The 18,272-nt window shown below is 37.3% G+C and overlaps 1 protein-coding gene across 1 annotated transcript in view; it reads right to left on the minus strand.

Annotated features, from left to right (window-relative positions):
* The window catches only part of Grm7 (glutamate metabotropic receptor 7), a 353,565-nt gene that overhangs the window by 291,781 nt on the left and 43,512 nt on the right, over positions 1 to 18,272 (minus strand). The window contains exon 2 of the mRNA XM_028788687.1: positions 15,950 to 16,090. Within this exon, the coding sequence (XP_028644520.1) occupies positions 15,950 to 16,090 (141 nt within the window). The remainder of the gene's footprint in view (positions 1 to 15,949; positions 16,091 to 18,272) is intronic.

The following is an 18,272-nucleotide window of genomic DNA, read 5'->3' on the forward strand; positions in this document are numbered from 1 at the left end:
AATAAAATAAAATAAAATAAAATAAAATAAAATAAAATAAAATAAAAACATGAGGAGGTCTTTGTTGAGCCTAGAAGGAGGATGGCATTGCTATGTCCCTATTTGTAGGTGATGATGAGTGAGAATTGACCAGGATGAGTGAGGTGGGAAAACTCTAATGTGCTCACAGTGGGTTACTGAGCCACAGGCACTGTTTCTTGCTGACTGACTTTCTATGAGCCAGGCTGGAAGATGACTATTCTAGGCCTGAAATTTAACCCTTGAAAGACCCTCAAGTAAGAAAGGTCATTTTCTCTGTTTGATGCCCCTTTTCTGCTTTACTGTTATTTTACTGGACTTCATAGACAGTGAAATAATGTCTCTTTTATATATAGGAAAGGGAACAACTCTTATATTTTTTGTTGTGAGTCTAGCCGTTAATAGCTGAGCCATCTCTCCAGCCCAAAAGGGAACAACTTAGGGCTTTCCTCCCATATTCTTTTCATATTCTGATTCAGTTCTGGGTCACAATATGTTTCCAAAGTTCACATTAGCCATTATAAATATGTATAGGCTTGAAACATAGTCTCTAACAGAGGATAGCCTTGAATGGTGGATACAGCCAAAGGATGACCTTAAATTTCTGAAACTTTTGTGTTCTCAACATTCATGCTTAAATCACATGTATGTACTACACCCAGTTTGTGTGATGCTCTGGACCAAACTTAGGGCTTTCTGAATACTCAAGAAGCATTCTTCTGTCTGAACTATTATCTCCGGTCCCTAATCAATATTATTACTATTATTATTATTATTATTATTATTATTATTATATTATACTCTTTGATCCTTTGTGAATGGCTCATTAGAGTTTTCTGTAGGAGGAAATGAATGGTTTTGAAAACTGCCATTGTGTTTATCCCTGATCTTCTTGTGAGTAGCAAGTTAGCACTCAAAACAACTGGCAAGTTTCAAGTAGAAGAGACAAATCAGGAAATGAGTAAAGAAGAAAGAAATGTTATGAACTCATTCTCCAAGCAGGTGTGCACAAGCTGATGTCAACTGAAGGATGACCACAAAATTCTAAAGCATTAGCAGTCACCAGGTTTCTTCATTGGAACATAGAATCCCAGCAAGCAAACCAAACTGTGGAGTTAAATCACCTCACTCTCTGCCCCTTTGAGACCTAAAATGGTCCCGGAAAGATTTTTTTACTTCCTTACATCTGTTTTCATTTGTAATTTCATTTTCAATTTTCATGGGTATCCATCTAAAGTTTCATACATTGAATAAGCCCAGGGTTAGAAAGGTTGTTGGGCATGGCTTAGGTAGAGTGTACATGGGGAGGGAAATTTAAAGATGGCATTTGCTTCAAGACCCAGGTTTATAGACTCTAGCAAGTCAAAGGTCTTATGAGAGAATAAACTCAGGATTTTATGACCAGGGGAAATCTCTTGAAGGTAAAGGTAACAGACTTGGGAAAGACTACCTCACTATTTGCCCCTAAAACCAATAGAAAAACACACTTATACTTTGTTATTGGACTAGTCCAAACTTCGGGGATTTTTTTTTATTGCTTAGTTCTCTTTTTAGGTTTGATTTTGATTTTAGCTTGTGATTTATTTAGGTGTAGATTCAGTTTCAAGTCCTCATGGAAATGCCTCTTCTGTCTTATTAAGCCCATATTTTTAATTTATGTTTTTTTGAGTCTTATTTTCACACAAATATAGACTCACTGGTAAGATACTGGATTCAAAGTAAAGTAAAGAAACATGTTCTGAGGAGCATGCTTACAGTACAGTAGCGCATGCTTATAATCCAACACTGGAAAGGTGAATGCAGGGAACCGTGAGTTCCAGATCAGCCTGGCTTTTGTACTAAGACCACATAGGGAGCATCAGAAGCATTCTTTTTAATTTAGAAAATAGTATTGTATGTACACTTACTTATGTATGTAAAACTTACTTCAGCTACTTTTTTTTTCTTAGAACAGAAATAAAATTGCCACTTTCTTTTCCTTTTTTCTTTTAAAATCTAGGATAATCTTCCTCTGAAATAGGATTACAATTACTCTCTCTTCTGATCTTAACAAAATTGAAATTCCAGTTTGGTCAATTTTCTTGTGTGTTATAATAGTAAATGCAACATACAATCAGGTGAACAATCTAAGAAAGAAGGAAAAAGGAAGGAAGAGGAGAGAGGATGTAATGGAGAGAGATGTAGGGAGAGATCAACAAACAAGGCAAGTGAAGAGGAAACAGAAAGAGAGGAACAGATGGGGGAGAAGACAGAAAAGGAAGGTAGGTAACAAAGGGAAGGATGTAGGGGTAGAGAAATGAGAGAGCCACTTTCTAGATCTTTGTGTGTAGTTACACGTATCTGTGAAAACACCTTCCTATAAAGATGTACACAGAGTGTGTTTCTTCTATTACTTTCTCCCAGTTCCAATGAAGTGGTGTTTTATTCTGAGCTCAGGGTCCAGAAGATACAGATGTCCTCATGTTTTGTATTCCATTGGAGATGGTGTTACAGGAATTTTCAAGGAAAATTCAATGGTTCCTTATGTCAGAACTCCAGTACTTGTGGTTTAGGAGCAAATATTTTTAGCTGTTGAACTATGTCTCCAGTCATATTCACTGTACATTTAAAGGGAATATCACTGTTATAGACAAGCTACTAAGTATTTAACAGCAAAATTGTTGTAAAAGCCTGGTTTCTGTTCACCACAGGTTAATAATTCAAATATAGCCAATACATCTGAAAATAAATTGGACACAGAAGATAGGTTTTGGGATTAGCCAATGGATAGATACATAGTGATTCCATCCATTATTTCCTCTGTGTTTCATGCCGATCAAAACAAAAATGATTGTGAAGGAAAAACAATAGCAAGTGAAGGAATAAAATGAGAAGCAGAAAGAGAGAAAAATGAAAACGAAAGGACCAGGAAAGAAAAGGTGACCAAGTAGTCAGGTGACAGTGGAGGTAAAGGTATTTAAATGTAAGAAACACTGGGATGGTGAGACATCCAAATAGACAAGGACAGAGATGCCAAAACACTGCAGTTTCTGATTACCACTTAGGGCTCTAGCCACACACCTGCTGAGACACATGTTTTTTAGCTCTGCAATCAGACTTTATAAACATTAATAAATGATTCTGCTTTCCATGTCTTTTATACAGCTGATTCTATGTACTTGGGTCATTGTGCTACAAGAGTCTATACTCACTTCCTAGAAGCGAAGTAAATGATTTAGGAAATGTTTTTTTGTGTCACAGACATGTTTTCCCATCAGATACACCAAGAAAACATAGGCGGACTCCAAGTTAGAAAGGACTTATTTATTGTCTCTTTGATGAGTGCTTTTCTTTAAAAACAAATAGAATCAAAACCAGTATTCAGCTCTACTTTAAATTAGTGAACAATTCTAGTGACTGTCATCACCAACAGAAAGGAAAAGTATACAGACATCCAACTGAAGTTCCTTGAGACAAGACTGGGTCTTGAGTCCCATCAAAGGGACAGACCCATGGCAGGGCCTGTGATCTAGCAGAGAGGCAATCTGATTCGTTGTATAATAGTGGAAGGAATGAACACACAGCCTGCAGGATGATAAAAAATAAGGCTTATAGTCCTCTCTGGACCATAGGTATTGGAGAAGGAGAGTTCCAATCAGGTCACTACACGATTTAAGATGAGGAGAGAGGGGAGGGGGGAGAAGGGGGAGGGGAAGGGGGAAGGAAGATGAAGAGGGGGAGGGGGAGGTGGAGAGAGAGATGGATGCTCAGGAACAGAGCCATTCACAGGCTCAACCATTCATGCTCCTTTATTTTTTCCAGTCTAATACCCATGTACAAGAGGGCTGGCTGGGTTCATCTGTCTTCTCCAGCATTTGATACTATTGCTCCTCTTCATTTTATTTGCATGTGGTAAAATTTCACCCATTTTATACTTTTGATGAATGATGATATTGGTTTCGCCCCTGCCCCAGGTTCCCATGAGCCAACTATATTGGAAAAAATAGCCTTTTTCACGGACACATCTTCCAGGTAAACTCAGTGTCTTTTCTGCCAGATGGAGTACTGTCATCTGAGATATGATAGGTTACTGCCTTTGTGATAGTCAGACATTATATTGCTTATTTATAATTACATTTCCCATAATCATCAAATAATATTAACAGCATCCAGACTACCTCTAAGTCTATCCAATTTTTATGACTTAATAAATCCTTTAAGGAGATAGTTAAACTATCTAGGTTACTTTGAGGGTTTGAAATGAGTGAGAGGAAGCACTCTCAGGGACTTAATTTACTAGAGGGCACTATTTATATCTTATTTTGTAAAGTGTGACATGGATCCTTTCTAGTCAGGGAGATGCCAGCTACTTGAATTGTTGTTTACAAGAGGAAAGCAAAATGTTTTGGTTCAAGTCCCAGCTCTGCCAGATGCCTACCACATTGAGGGGAGCCACTTAATGAAACTGTAAGAACTTTCCTTTTATCTCTCTTTAGTAGACTGTAAATATTGCCAGTCCTGCTAACTCTGCTGAGTTGTAGGGATGATCAAGTGACACAGGGGATATTAAAACAATTTAAAGACTCTAAAGCGAATCTCATAAAAGATAAATCAGTACCCAAACATAAGGGAAAAATATTCAGTCTTGCAAGTTTTCCAAGAAACACAAATCAAAAGAGAGGTAACATTTCAGTTCCTTTGCCAGTGGCAAAATAGATTAGTATTTGCTTCTGAAAACAAACACAGTGATATATTTCAATTGTCCAAAAACTGTTTATCCTCCTTGAATTGGTAATGATGCAAGTGGATAATGCACGTTTTGCTAACACTTAAAGCTTCCTGTGTCTCTGGCATTGCACATAGCTCCTTACACAATCTAACTGTCTCAGAATATCTCCTCACAGTACAAATCAAAATGGAACCCTGTCAGACAATTAGTATTATCAGAGCAGTCAACAAAGGAGCAGGCAGTAATGGAGATGCAAGGCCACTGGGTTCATGCTTCATAGCTGGTATGAAGCAGGAACCAAACATGACCAGAAGTGATTGGGCATGACCAGAAATGACTAGGCATCACAGTCCTCATTCTTTACTTCTGAAACTGTGTGCAAGGAAACAGTTCCGGGGAAATAAGAGGAATGAGGTCTTAAACTCCCTGTGTGTTTTATATAAACTCACCAACTAGTAGCAAAGTCTAGAGCTAGCAAATTGTGAGAAATCTATACACAGGTCTTTATGCCACATCCAAGTAAACAAACAATGGGCAGAATGTTTCTAACATGCATGTTACATGAGAAACTATTAAATGATATGTAGGTAGGACTCATGCCTGTAATGGTATGGCACCATAATATAATGGCAATTCTTGGGACAGAAGATGATTGCAAGTTTGAGGTTGGCCTGGATAAGTTAGTAAATTCAAAGCCCACTAGGAGAATTCATACTGTCATGTTTTTTTAAAAGTGTATAAACTTTTGTTATAACTACATTAGGCTACTGTGGTTTCTATGAACTTTGGTCTATGCCAGTACCAACACTGCAACTTTTCCTTAGGGATTGTGTGCATGAATCGACCTAGGAATGACAAGCCAGCATCAAAAGTCTCAGTGACACTGTGAGAAAGCCATGCTCAGCTCAGTGTCTAAATAAAAGAACATATACTCTGCCATTAAAATCAGAACAAGTTAAAGAGGCAAACCAGTGCCCCATGTCTGCTTCTTCCCCTCAAGATAGTCAAGGTCCTTGCACACTGGGCTGGACTAGAAAGAGAAAAGTTTAGATGGGTGGTTTGGTACAGGAAGGATTTTGGTCAGCAGTGATGGTTTGGGCAAATAATACACACTCAGGAACAGCTTCAGAAAACTGAATCAATTTAATGAGGGGAAAATGGGGTGTTTATGCCCCTGGGAAGGAGGCCTGGGTTGGGGCATGATTTGCAAGGTAGTGTGCAGTTGTCCAGGATAAAGGTATGAGAAGATGTTTCATCTGCATACTTGGGCTGTAGGGTGGTAGTAGAAGAGAGGGTGAAGTGAGGGGCTTATAAGGTCAAGCAAGGAGTGAAGCCTGATTACTGTCTGAGTAATAAATTCTTACTAAGACTGATGGTTTGAGATTTAGGTTGGGAGTATGAGAGCCAACTCCTGTTGACCTCGTATTCAGGGAAGGTTGAAGTTCTCTTTAACCCTTCTACTGTAATCCTGAGCCATGAAGTTCACACAGCAAACTACCCTGTAGGCTGTGCCAAGAGGAGGTCAGTTGTTCAGCACACGCTAGGACCAATAACACTTGTCATCTATCTCCCTCAGACAGGTAAGTGATGTGTTTCAAAGATAGCTATTTCCCCCACATTTGGTCATATTTCCTCTTTTTCCAGTCACTGGATGACAGACTGACACTGTGAGTAAGTCTTTAGCACTGGACTCCTCTCAGAAGCTGCAGTGAAATGAAGATGTGCAAAGTAACAGCACCACTCATCTCTGTTATACTCTTCTCATAAGATCTGTTGCATTGAAATTGTTCATTCCAGATAGATTGACTTTTCAGCATGGAAAATTAGTTCCTTTATAGTAATTTACTAAATGCTTTTAAAATCTGTATAACGATCTAGGATTGATGATATGAATGAAACTGGGGACAATCAAGAAATATAAGTGCTTGGTTTCTTGATGCTTGGAGCCTAGTGTTACTTAGCAATTCCTTCTGAATTGAGATTTTTGGATCCAATGAGGAAAAAGTTTTGACAGGTGGCTTCTTAGGACTTAAGAGCTAAATAACACAACTTTCAGGAAGTTTCTAAAGTTGGCCAGATTCAGAAGGCTCCTTTCTCTCTAAGATTAGATAAGCAGTGCGGAGAAACTTTATAACCTTTTATCCTGTGTTCTAGGTTTCACAATTCTAAACCCCTGCTAAAGGAAGCTTTCAAAGATGCAGTTATGTTTGAGTTGTCCATGCTCCTGCATGTAACACCTCACCAATACTCCTAGGAGTAACTCTAAAAAATCATGGGCATACCAAGTTGGAACTTGATGATATCATTACATTGGTCTGTCATTCATTCTAAGTTTTGATTGGGTGCATGATCATTCATCTCTTCCCTGGAATATTGGCACAAAACATATACTCACGGGAAGGAATAATTATCACACATTGATGTGGTGACTATGTATCACCAAGAGCCAAGACAAGACTCCTTCAAAGGAGAAGGAGGACAAAAAATAACAAGACAGCAAACTCTTTATATCCTCTATTTCTCTCTGTCTCTGTCTCTGTCTATGTCTCTGTCTCTGTCTCTCTCTCTCTCTCTCTCTGTATGTACTTTACTATAGGTGATACTGTAAAATATGAAGGGCTTATTTTTATGAATTTCTATTCATAGAAGTGGAAATGTTTCACTTGCCTAGTGATATCATATTCTTTTCTTTTTTTGCTTTAAAATTTGACATATAAATATGCAATCTTTTGTTACAAACTTCTCTAAGATTTACACATTACTGCTTGTTTTTCATCAAAGGAAAAGTGATTATAGCTCAACATTCAACATTTTCCTTTCATAGTAAATTATCCAACTCTGCTGGAGACTCAGACCATATTTGAAGGTCATGGTTCCTTTAAAATTAATATGAGGTTTCTCAGGTGTGTTATTATGGACTGCCTTGATCTCTCAGAAAAGGACCCAAGAAAAGGAAGAAGACTCTGAAAATATTCTACTTATGTCTATAATTCCCTCTTGTGTAATCATAACTCTTATTTTCTCTTTGGAAAATAGCTAATTTTTACCTTTTCATCAATATAATAACATCTGACTATAAACTGAATATATAGCCCTATTTTAAGCTCATGGGAGAAGAAACGGAGTCAGCTTATATCCATAATAAGCTGTTTGGTAATTTAGGATGGGAAGGGGTGAGTTGAGGGCCATTATCAAACATGGTTTCTTAAAAACCCTTGGGAGCCACAATATAACATAGGTTCTAAGAAAACAAAATTATTTACTTCCCTTAGTGATTTGGAAGACAACAAGACAGCAGAAGAGAAAAGGCTTTGCAAGAAGTAGGCTTCATTTTCTACTTGATTGATTCATCATAGTATCTGTGAATCTGTGTAGTGGGTACCAGTTCTCATCAGGCTGTGATGATGGTATCTATAGAGTTCAAGTTCCTGGGACAACTGTCACTTCAGACTTAAGACCTCCTCTCTTTCTCTCAAAACACGAAATACAATTTATAGTACTTTAAAAGATCTATTTATAGTTTTCTTTCTGTCTCCACTATGGAGAAATACCACCTTAATACCACCTCTAATCATGGGTCCAGCATAGGACTAATGTAACAATGCCACAATCAATAGTCATGGCCTGGGAAAATGAATGAAAACTGAATGGAGGAGAAGGCCATTGTGCACCTAAGGGAACTTATGTTCCCTTTATTCCTACTAGTGGCCATGTTCTCAGGCAAGTCATGAAACTGGATTGAGTTTTGTTCTGCTTTTGCAATGGGCAGATGGTTTCTCCATTATGTAGTTTACTGCGTTGAGTTGATTGAGACTCAGTGAGAATGCTTTAAAAGTATAGAAGGGCCTTGCCATGTGCACAACATAATATAGGAAGTAAGTATGTCCAGAGAAAAATAAGAATATGACTGAATGTAAAGTAAGAACAGGCATTGAGTTATTTTTTTTTCTACAAAGTCAAAATTTACTTCAGTCATCAAGCAAGACAGCATCTAAAGTCTCTGAGAATCTCTCCATGCACCTGCTGTCTATTCTGTGCATGATCTCAGATAGTGAGGAATATTGCTCTCCTGACCCTACAGATGAGGGGGCAAAGGAAGGTTTACACAGACATAGAATGAGCTGACACTAAGTCCGCCCTGTTGTCATGGGTATCATGAATAAGTTAATGAGACAATATAGCTTGGAGCTATATTGTTACTTAGCAGAGGCTGTGCAAAATCAGCTCACAGCAAGTGTGCTCAGGAGGTGAAGCCTCTGAGGACCAGGAGATCTGAAGCCCTCCTTCCTACATCTATGGATTTCCTTTTCCTTTCTTCAAAGAGGCTGGTGATATTAAAAGTAGCTCCAAAAAGTTTGTATCTGAGTTTTTATATGTAGTTGATATTTATCTTGTGAGCACTGTTTTATTCTCTATAAAATGAATATGATGCTATATACCCAATAAAATCCAAAAATGCTTTTAGAGTCCATATTTCTCCCCCGGAGACAGAAAAGAGGTAGATGACAACCTCTATTACCAGAAGCTCTTCCTAAGGAAAGTTATATTCCATTCCAACTTACTTAATGACACTTGGCAAGTCATTCAAAAGCTCTTTCTTATGCCGACTAAAATGACATTAAATGTCCAATTTATAACACTTATGTTGCCCATAAGAGGTACTTTGTTTACAGACTGTTGCTAGAAGAATCAGGAGCATTAATTCCCCAAGATACAACATTTCTTTTCATTAACACCTTTAGCCTGGCAGAATTTCCAAATATGGAAGAGCCATAATTCCTACACTTAAAGCCATTTCATGCTAGAGTTTATGAGGAAACATGACACACCTCACTCATGTAGAAGTAGTTTTGCTTAGGCCTTTAGATGCTTCTATAGTTTTAATGCTGCCTGGATTCTACACAGCATTAAATTCAGTATGTCTGGATACTCTGAATCACATGAATCAAAATGGAATATAACTATGACCCTTTTTCGGGTTGTATGGCACTGGTTGAAGAAGGCAGAGTTCATTTAATCTGTAGGAATATATTTATCATCTTCTACTACATAAGGCTAGAGATAGTTTGTTCCACCTTCTCCATCTGAGAAAATGAAACTACTAAGCCAAGCAGAGTCACACAATTAAATGATTAAAAAAAATACCCAAATCAAATAAGCAAAAGTAGGAATTTAACAGTGTCTGCTCTTCAGATTTTGGTATATTAGCATGATTGATATTGGTTCAGGATATTGGGAAACAAGCCAAACTGGAATTTTTATTGTGTGGCTAGTCTTATTATAACTTGTTATACTATGCTTATTTAATATATCTGGGAGGCCTGATCTTTTCTGAAAGGAAACAGAGGTAGATCTGGGGGAGAGGTGAGGTTGGATGGAGAGACTGGGAGGAGAGGGAGAAAGAGAAAAGACAATCAGGATGTAGTGTAAGAGAGAATAATACAAGAAAGAAAACACAAGCAACAAAGACAATGAGTTGCTATAGGAAAAACGGCTCTATTCATTTATTTATCCTTTGTCATATCCAAAGGAAAACAAATCTTTAGCAGCCAAATTGTCCCTTCACAAGATGATAGATTCCTAAATGCTAAGTTCTTTCCTTTCCGTGAAGAGGTAACTGATGAATCAGTGTCCACAAAGTGGTACCTGGCAGAGCAGTAATGTTAGTTAGACAAATGTTCTGCATGAGCCGCAAGACACAAGAGACAGATATTTCTTTATGGCTGGCATAAGCAAACACATTCAGATTCCTGGAGACGTGTACTAAATAGAAAGGATACATCTGAGAGCAGAAGCCTTGAACACATACTATTTCTCTTTGAAAATAGGGCAAAATATGGGAAATGAGGAGTCAGGCTAGTTCACTGCCAGTTCTCTGTCACAGTGCTTTACTTTCTTTGACAATGAATATTCGACTCAGAATTTGGCATGGCCTCAGTACAGCATCATTGAATTTGCACCCCTGAAATGCTCCCATCTTCACCTTTGCATTTCGTTAAATTTCTAGTTAGCTTTTCCTGTTGTGCTTTTATATAAGACCTTCTCTTCCTCAGAACTCACATAAACAAGAGGATAATCAGGAATTCCTCACAGGCAATTGCATTCAGTCAGATTGGTGAGTAAGTGTTAGCAATGCTGAATTGGGACCATGTGCTAATGTCACTTCAGATTTTACACTTGAATTGTGTAATTTAATCCCCACAGCAGCTTCAGAAGCTTTTCCCCCCACTTTCTTCACTTCAAGCATGAAGAATGGCTTTGAAAAGTTAGGCAATATTGTCCAAGATTTCATAGTGAAATCCATTGATAGGCCTTAATGACAGACCCTGCTGCATTGAGTCTAAAACTAATAACTATATGGGTACAGATACTTTCCTGATTAGAAATTACATTTATTTGTTCCTGAGATGTCATTTCTTTTTTCTTCTCTTCTTAGCATCTCCACAGCATTATAAGACATGGACCATCTCTCCATGTTAGTGTTAATGTATCAAGTTTCATGGAGGAATATACTCAATTGGTGGACTTAGAGTCAGGAGCCATATGTACAACTGTTAAGCACAATCTACATGATCTTTCTGCCTCTGAAGGACATGTGTTCTTGGTCAAGATGAATGGTAGGTTCTATTTCCTAGTATGTGGCTCTAACACTGTCTTTATAGAATGATGTAGCAGAACTATGAAATAGCATAAATTATATTAATATCTATCATTTGGGGACTCTGCTTTCCGTAAAAGGCTCGATTATCTTATTAATATTCCCTCCAGGATATCATCCAGAAGGCGCCATGTGCAAGATCACTTGCTACCAATGTTTGGTTATTGCAGAGAAAAAAAAATCCATCAAATGACAGTAGAGAGAAACAGATACCTTTTGGAGTTGGAAATACCAGAATTGGGTATACAGGAGCTATGGAATATTTAAAAAATGTGGAGCAATTAAGAAGTATACCTTGTCTTACAGACTTACCAAATGAATGTTAGTAATTTGTGGGACAATTGGTTAGATGGTTCCTCAGAATATTTGCTATAAGAATGTCTATAACCCAGAATCTACCAAAATTCTACAGAAGCAAATATTATTCTCATTTTTTCAAAAAATACTTTTCCTTTCAGAATCCTCTTATTTATATAGGATCAACAATCTTTTGTTACAGCATTACAAAAGCAATCCACTCTCTTCAAATGCTATAGACCTCATTGCTCATTACCAAAGTTTATGAGAAGACAGATTCCATCTTTGTTTGCCCAGAGCTAATATAGGCTCATACCTTCTTATGGCTTAAGAGATCACAAAGTACATAAAAAAAATAGTATTCTAAGCACTTTCCCCTTCATAATTTTTAGAAGACTCAATTTTTTTCATCAACTTCAGTCACAGGAAGGAATGAAGGACACTGTTTTTGTAGTTCTCATTCTAAAATACCCACCATCTCGATGCTCTCTGCATACAATGTCAAATTGATAATTTCATGCTTTCTTCATGTGATTCTTTCTGACACATTCATTCTCTTTACATCAAAAATGTAGTCATCAAGCATTTTTTTCATATCTTCCCCATGCTAATGGCCACCAATGCGTCCTTCTCCTGTCCATGTCCTTGATTAACTAAATTATCATAGCTTTAAGGATTTGCCACTCATCTATTGCCATCATTACTCCCCCCCAAAACTGTCAATCACCATTCCTTTCCCACTGCTGTCCCAAGATGGAGGAGTGTCTAAATGCCCAGATATGTTAAAGAGTGTTTTCAAAATACTACCAAAGCAACATAAGAGAGTCCAGCTAGGCTTGAAAAAATAAAGGGAAGAAAAAATTACTTATGATATCTTCTATTTCTTGTCTATTAATATCTACAGGCTTGAAGAATAAGAGCAATAGTAATGGTATTTGCCACCACACAATAGACTACGTCTTACTAACTGGGATACTTTAAAGAAAGGTGTGTTGATTAATCTTGCTTGTTCTTTAACAGGTAGATTGTGGAATTAACTAAGAGATATGTTTCTGGGCGTGTCTGTGAGGGTGATGTCTAGAAAATCACTAGTGAGGAAGATCCACCATTAATATTTGGCACCTTTCAAGGAGTTGTCTAGATAGAAAGAGGTTAAAGGAAATATCAGTGATTTCTGCTTTTGTTTCTTTCTGCAAGAACATATCTATCCTCCTCTTCCTCCTCTTCTTCCTCTTCCTCCTCCTCCTCCTCCTCCCCCTCCTCCTCCTCCTCTTCCTCCTCCTCCTCCTCCTCCTGCTGCTGATGTTGGTGGTGGTGGTGGTGGTGGTGGTGATTGTTGCTATTGCTGCTGCCGCCAGCATTGATGTGTTTGAACTTCTATATGAGCTGAAGACCAGCATCTTGCCAGAGCTTTTCCAGGCCTTCCACATCCTTACATTGAGACTTCTGAGGAACAATTCTATAATGGCTGAGCAGCTATTAGGTCCAAGTCTCTGCAGTGTGCAGAAAGTCACTATTGAGTAAGCCATTCTAGTAAACACAGTTTTCTAAATGTTATATAATTGAGACTTTCCCTAGTGAAATTATCACAAAACAAACAAATAAACAAACAAACAAACACCATGAAGAAACAAAAGAGGATAGCTTTGGATCACCAGTAACTTAGGAACTATGACCATGGAAAGACTATGACAGAAAGAAGCAAAATACATTTTCCAGTTTTGATGGTAGTTTGGCCATACATGATTTTTTATAAACTACAATTCTCTATGCTAAGCACTAAGATGTGGGTGTCCATAGAACATCTTGGGCTAGAACATGCAAAAAGACAAGTCTTGGCCTTAGATAGAAACAAGTCTAAGTTCCAGCTGACAATCTATTCCAACTCCAGCCATTCTTATGGAACATCAGATGTCAGAAAGAGTCTGGAAACTATCATCCATCATCTGCATACTGTCGTACACTTCAGTATTTCCTGTCTTACAGACAAATTATCCAGATGTCAAACTAATTTTTTCAGTTTCCACTTGAAAGCTTTGTGTCACCTAGGTCTAGTCAACATTGAATCAATTTTCTTCCTTTTCTCTCCAACAATAGAAAGACTATATTTCTGAGAACATTGTGCTGTTATATATTGAGGTCTGAACAGAGCATGTGGTTACTGTGACATTCTAGTTAAACCATAATGCTTCCAATATATGTGTTCTATTGATTTTACAGCAGTGTTTTTTATTTCTTTCTCTCTATCATACATCTTCTCTCTCACAGAAACTTCTTTGAGAGAAAGTAGGCTCTTAAGTATTCTCTAATTCTTCATATCTTAAGTACTATGTACCATATATATCTTACCTAATTAACAGTTACTTAATGAAGTTATTAATTGACAACATTCAGATGATTAAAATTTAAGAAATATATTACAAAGATAAACTAAGATAAACAAAATAAACTAGTATCTAAGGTGTTAACATGTGTGTGTGTGTGTGTGTGTGTGTATGTATAGATAGGTATGTGGTGTGTGTGTGTATGTGTGTGTGTGTTTGTGTGTATAAAGGACATAGGACAGCCTTGGATTTCATTCCTCCTTAGAACCTGTCCCCATTACATTTTGAGACAGAGACTCATACAGGTCTGGGACTCATCAATTAGGTTGGGATGGCTTGTTAATGAACCTCAGGGATTGGACTGTCTTTGCCTCTCCAGTGTTGGAGTGTCCTTGCTTGTCACCATAACATTTCATTTTCTTTAGTATGAACTCTGAGAATTGAACTCTGGTTCTCATGTATGTATGGTAAGAACTTTACTGCCTTAGCTTTCCCCCTGCCCTTGCCCTCAGTATGCTTCATCATATTAAACACTCTCTAGGTTGTTGGGATACTTTAAAGTCACTGTCACAAAGAGTGAAGGCTACTTAAGAGCAGAATTATGCTATTTAGTCTTCCATAGTTATTCAATACTCAAACATCAAATACAAGATTAATAGCAAATAAAGGTTTTACCAAATATAATGAAGTATTCCCTCTAATTTTGGCAGTTATAGTCTTACCTCATACATTCTCCATAGATTCCTCATATTTTTCCGAAAGATGAATGTACTTCATTTCCAATTCTGTTGTTGTTATTGTTGTTGCTGTTGTTGTCATTACATCCCCAGAGTCACACTAATCCTCCTTTACAAATCTCTACCATGGTTATTTTTATCAGTGACTCTTCTTTACCCATTTTCTCCTTCACCAATTGGCTGTTGTCTAATCCATTTTCCAGATGTTGATTCAAACATTCTTAACTCAAGGAAGTCTTTGGGGAACATTAATGCCTTCAACACAATTGAAATTCCTCTTGTGTATGTCCCTATTACCTTCAGCTCTCACTTTCTACTTTATGTGACAAATTTACTGGAGTAATATCAATGACTTACTTCCTATTCCTATGCTATATTCTAAGCATCATGGAAGCAGAGACCCTGATATTCTGATTCATCCCAAGACCACCAATGCATAGGATAATCCTTAACAGAAAGGAAATTACTTAATAAATATCTGAAACTGACTAAATGAACTAATGTCTGCCTTTCCTTTTATTTGCCACAAATATACTTTTCATTGGAAAGAAATTTACAACAGACTTGTAAGAGGAGCAGAGAATATTTTAAGCATATAATGAATAGCAAATGACTCCTTACTTATACAATATGAAAATAATTAAGAATACTCATTATTGTAAACATAAGCATTCTGTTAACAGTTACCATTGTTTCTGGTATGGAATTTTCTTAGGGGATTTTGTTTATGTGAAAAGGACTTTATTCTACTGGATAAAATATGAACCAATATTTATCAACAGAAGTGTTTGACAATGAGATCTCAAGAATCAGTAGAAATGCCAATTACAGTGAGAAGGACAGGCTGAAAAGAGTATATTCCTGGCTGGGCAGTGGTGGCACACGTCTTTAATCCCAGCACTTTGGAGGCAGAGGTAGGTGGATTTCTGAGTTTGAGGCTAGCCTGGTCTACAGAGTGAGTTCCAGGACAGCCCGGGCTATAAAGAGAAACCCTGTCTCCAAAAACCAAAAAGAGTACATTCTTCATCCGTCTCCACTTCTCTTGATATGCAAGAATTATGCTCCTGTTCTTTATTCTGAACAATCTAGTAAAATTCAATTTACTTTTTCAATTTGTCTCTAGCCAGGCTTCCTTCTGTCAGCCATGCAAATATCTCAATGCTGTCCATGTAAAGTCACAGGAAGAGGAAAACGGGAATGAAATTACCTGTGCATTTGCGATCCGTGTCTTCTTTTTTGGATCCACTAATTGTCAACTTGCAGTTGAAGTTTTCTTCCCAATATTCAGCAAACCATACATTTCTCCTGTTGTTTTCAAGTGTCCGGGATGTGAAGTAAGCATCAAATCCTAAACAGAGTTAAATGAGAAGGTTAGAAATCATGAAGATCACTGCTACCAAATGGAGAAAGAAAAAAAGTAACCTGGGGTAGGCTGTAGGGTAGAAGATTTATTATGTACACACACAAACACACACAGACACACACATGCACAGATGCATGCACACACACATGCACGCACACACACATATATATGCATACACACATACACACGGATTTATGTATATAAACATGTTATATATATTATTACTTGTATATATGAATACATATATGCACAAATATTTGGTTAAACTGTAGGAAGATCTCTAATTCGATAAGCAAGGGAGATCTATAAGCACCATTTTCACTGAAGACCCAAGGAATGATATAAGCAAAAAACAGCTTTGCATTTCTAGTAAGCTAAGCCACGGACAAATGTCTTTAGTTGTGATGATTAATGCTATCAACCTGAGGGTGTTGACTCATGAAGGCGATAAATCTCTGAGCATCCCAAAGAGAATTGTCTTATTAGATTAGTTGAGGTAGGAAGACTCATCTTAACTGTGGGCAGGACCATTCCTTAGACCAGAGTTATAGGCAGAATATAAAGAATAAAGCAAGCTGAGCACTAGCATTCATTGTCCTCTGTCTCTGTGGATGCATTATGACCAGATGCCTCCCTAAAAACCTCCTTGTATACATAATGGGCTGTATTCAACTATGAGCTCCCATGAACCTTTTCTTCTTTAACTTGCTTTGGTCAAGTATGTTGTTGTGGCATTAAGAGAACTTATTAATATACTAATTTTTTTTCATCTTCCAATAGTAACAGGTGTTTCAATTCTTTCCTGGTATTAAAGAAAGCATAAGCTGAGAAAAAATTGTAACCTGCCAAAAGTCAACCATTATGGTCTAGTCTTCATACTTGACTATTTCAGCTACTGGTTAGTGAATAACATTTCAAGGCTTTTCTTTTGGTTTTGTCCCATTATGGAATTGGTTTACTAGTCAAAATGGAAATAAGTTGATTCCAAAGAGGCCCAGGTAAATAAACATGTCACTTTGAAGTTACTCTTAGAACATCTACATTAGCAAAGACATTAGAGCCCAAGTACCACACAATTCTCTGGCTGCTGTTTCTGGATTGAATACTTCAAACAAATACTGCAATGGAGCTATGAGGTCTCATGAGAAAGTACAAACAAACAAACAAACACCAGGAAAGATCAGACTCAGAATCAGAATACCACAAGGACTAGGTTTGTATGCCAGTTCCATTAATGTCACTACATCACAGAAACCCAGGGAAATCTACACTTAGCACTGCTGATCTCCCTTTTGTCTATTTGTAGAAATGAAGATGGCACCATCCCCTTTTGTCACTCTACACAGTGACATCAGTGGTAGTGGAAAGAATCTAGAAACTTAGAAAGTTTAAGACCAAGAATCATAGGCAAAGATGGACCTACCACCACATACTTAAAATATTCAGTTCTTCCATATGCCATAAAAGATGTGTCAGTGGTTACGATGACAAAAACAGAAAGCATTTTACATACATTTTTCCTTAAGTGTTACATTAACTTTAGGCAGCAGCTACAATTCAGAACTATACTTCAAAGTCAGAAATGAAGATCTAGAAGAATTTGATAGTAGGGTGCTTAGTTTTTTTTTTTTTGTTTTTTGTTTTTTTATGCTCATATGTTTTATTAGACTAAACAAAACATGAAACAATAATACAAGAAGTAAGGTGATCTGATTTTCTTCTTCCTATAACTCTCCAAATACATTTGAGGACACTGAGTGAGAATTCCCAGAAAGCAGCTGCGGGCATAGACAAAACTCCAGTGACTATGAACAATTTGGAAGCTACTGATCTGTAGCCTCAAATTACAGTTCCTTTGGTAGGGTGCTTAGTTTTAAACATCGATAACTTACATATGCTATAAGGTAGGCTTATATTTTGTTGTCATAATCATTTGTTCACCTGACCATGAAAATGGAGACCAGACAAATTGAAGAAGGGGAAATCTGGGTATTTATTTTCTTTCTTATGTTCAGGAGATTTTGCACACCCACCAAAGATCTAGAAAAGTCCAATGGAGTTTGCTATTATTCACAAAGCATGTCAATTTCTCTCTCTTTCTAGAAGATGCCCCATTATGAAACAATTTATGCTATAGAGGAAACTGGTAGTTCAAAAATGAGAAGAA

Source organism: Grammomys surdaster, unplaced genomic scaffold, assembly GCF_004785775.1.
Source record: "Grammomys surdaster isolate TR1022 unplaced genomic scaffold, NIH_TR_1.0 125756, whole genome shotgun sequence".
In the NCBI taxonomy this organism is placed as follows: Eukaryota; Metazoa; Chordata; class Mammalia; order Rodentia; family Muridae; genus Grammomys; species Grammomys surdaster.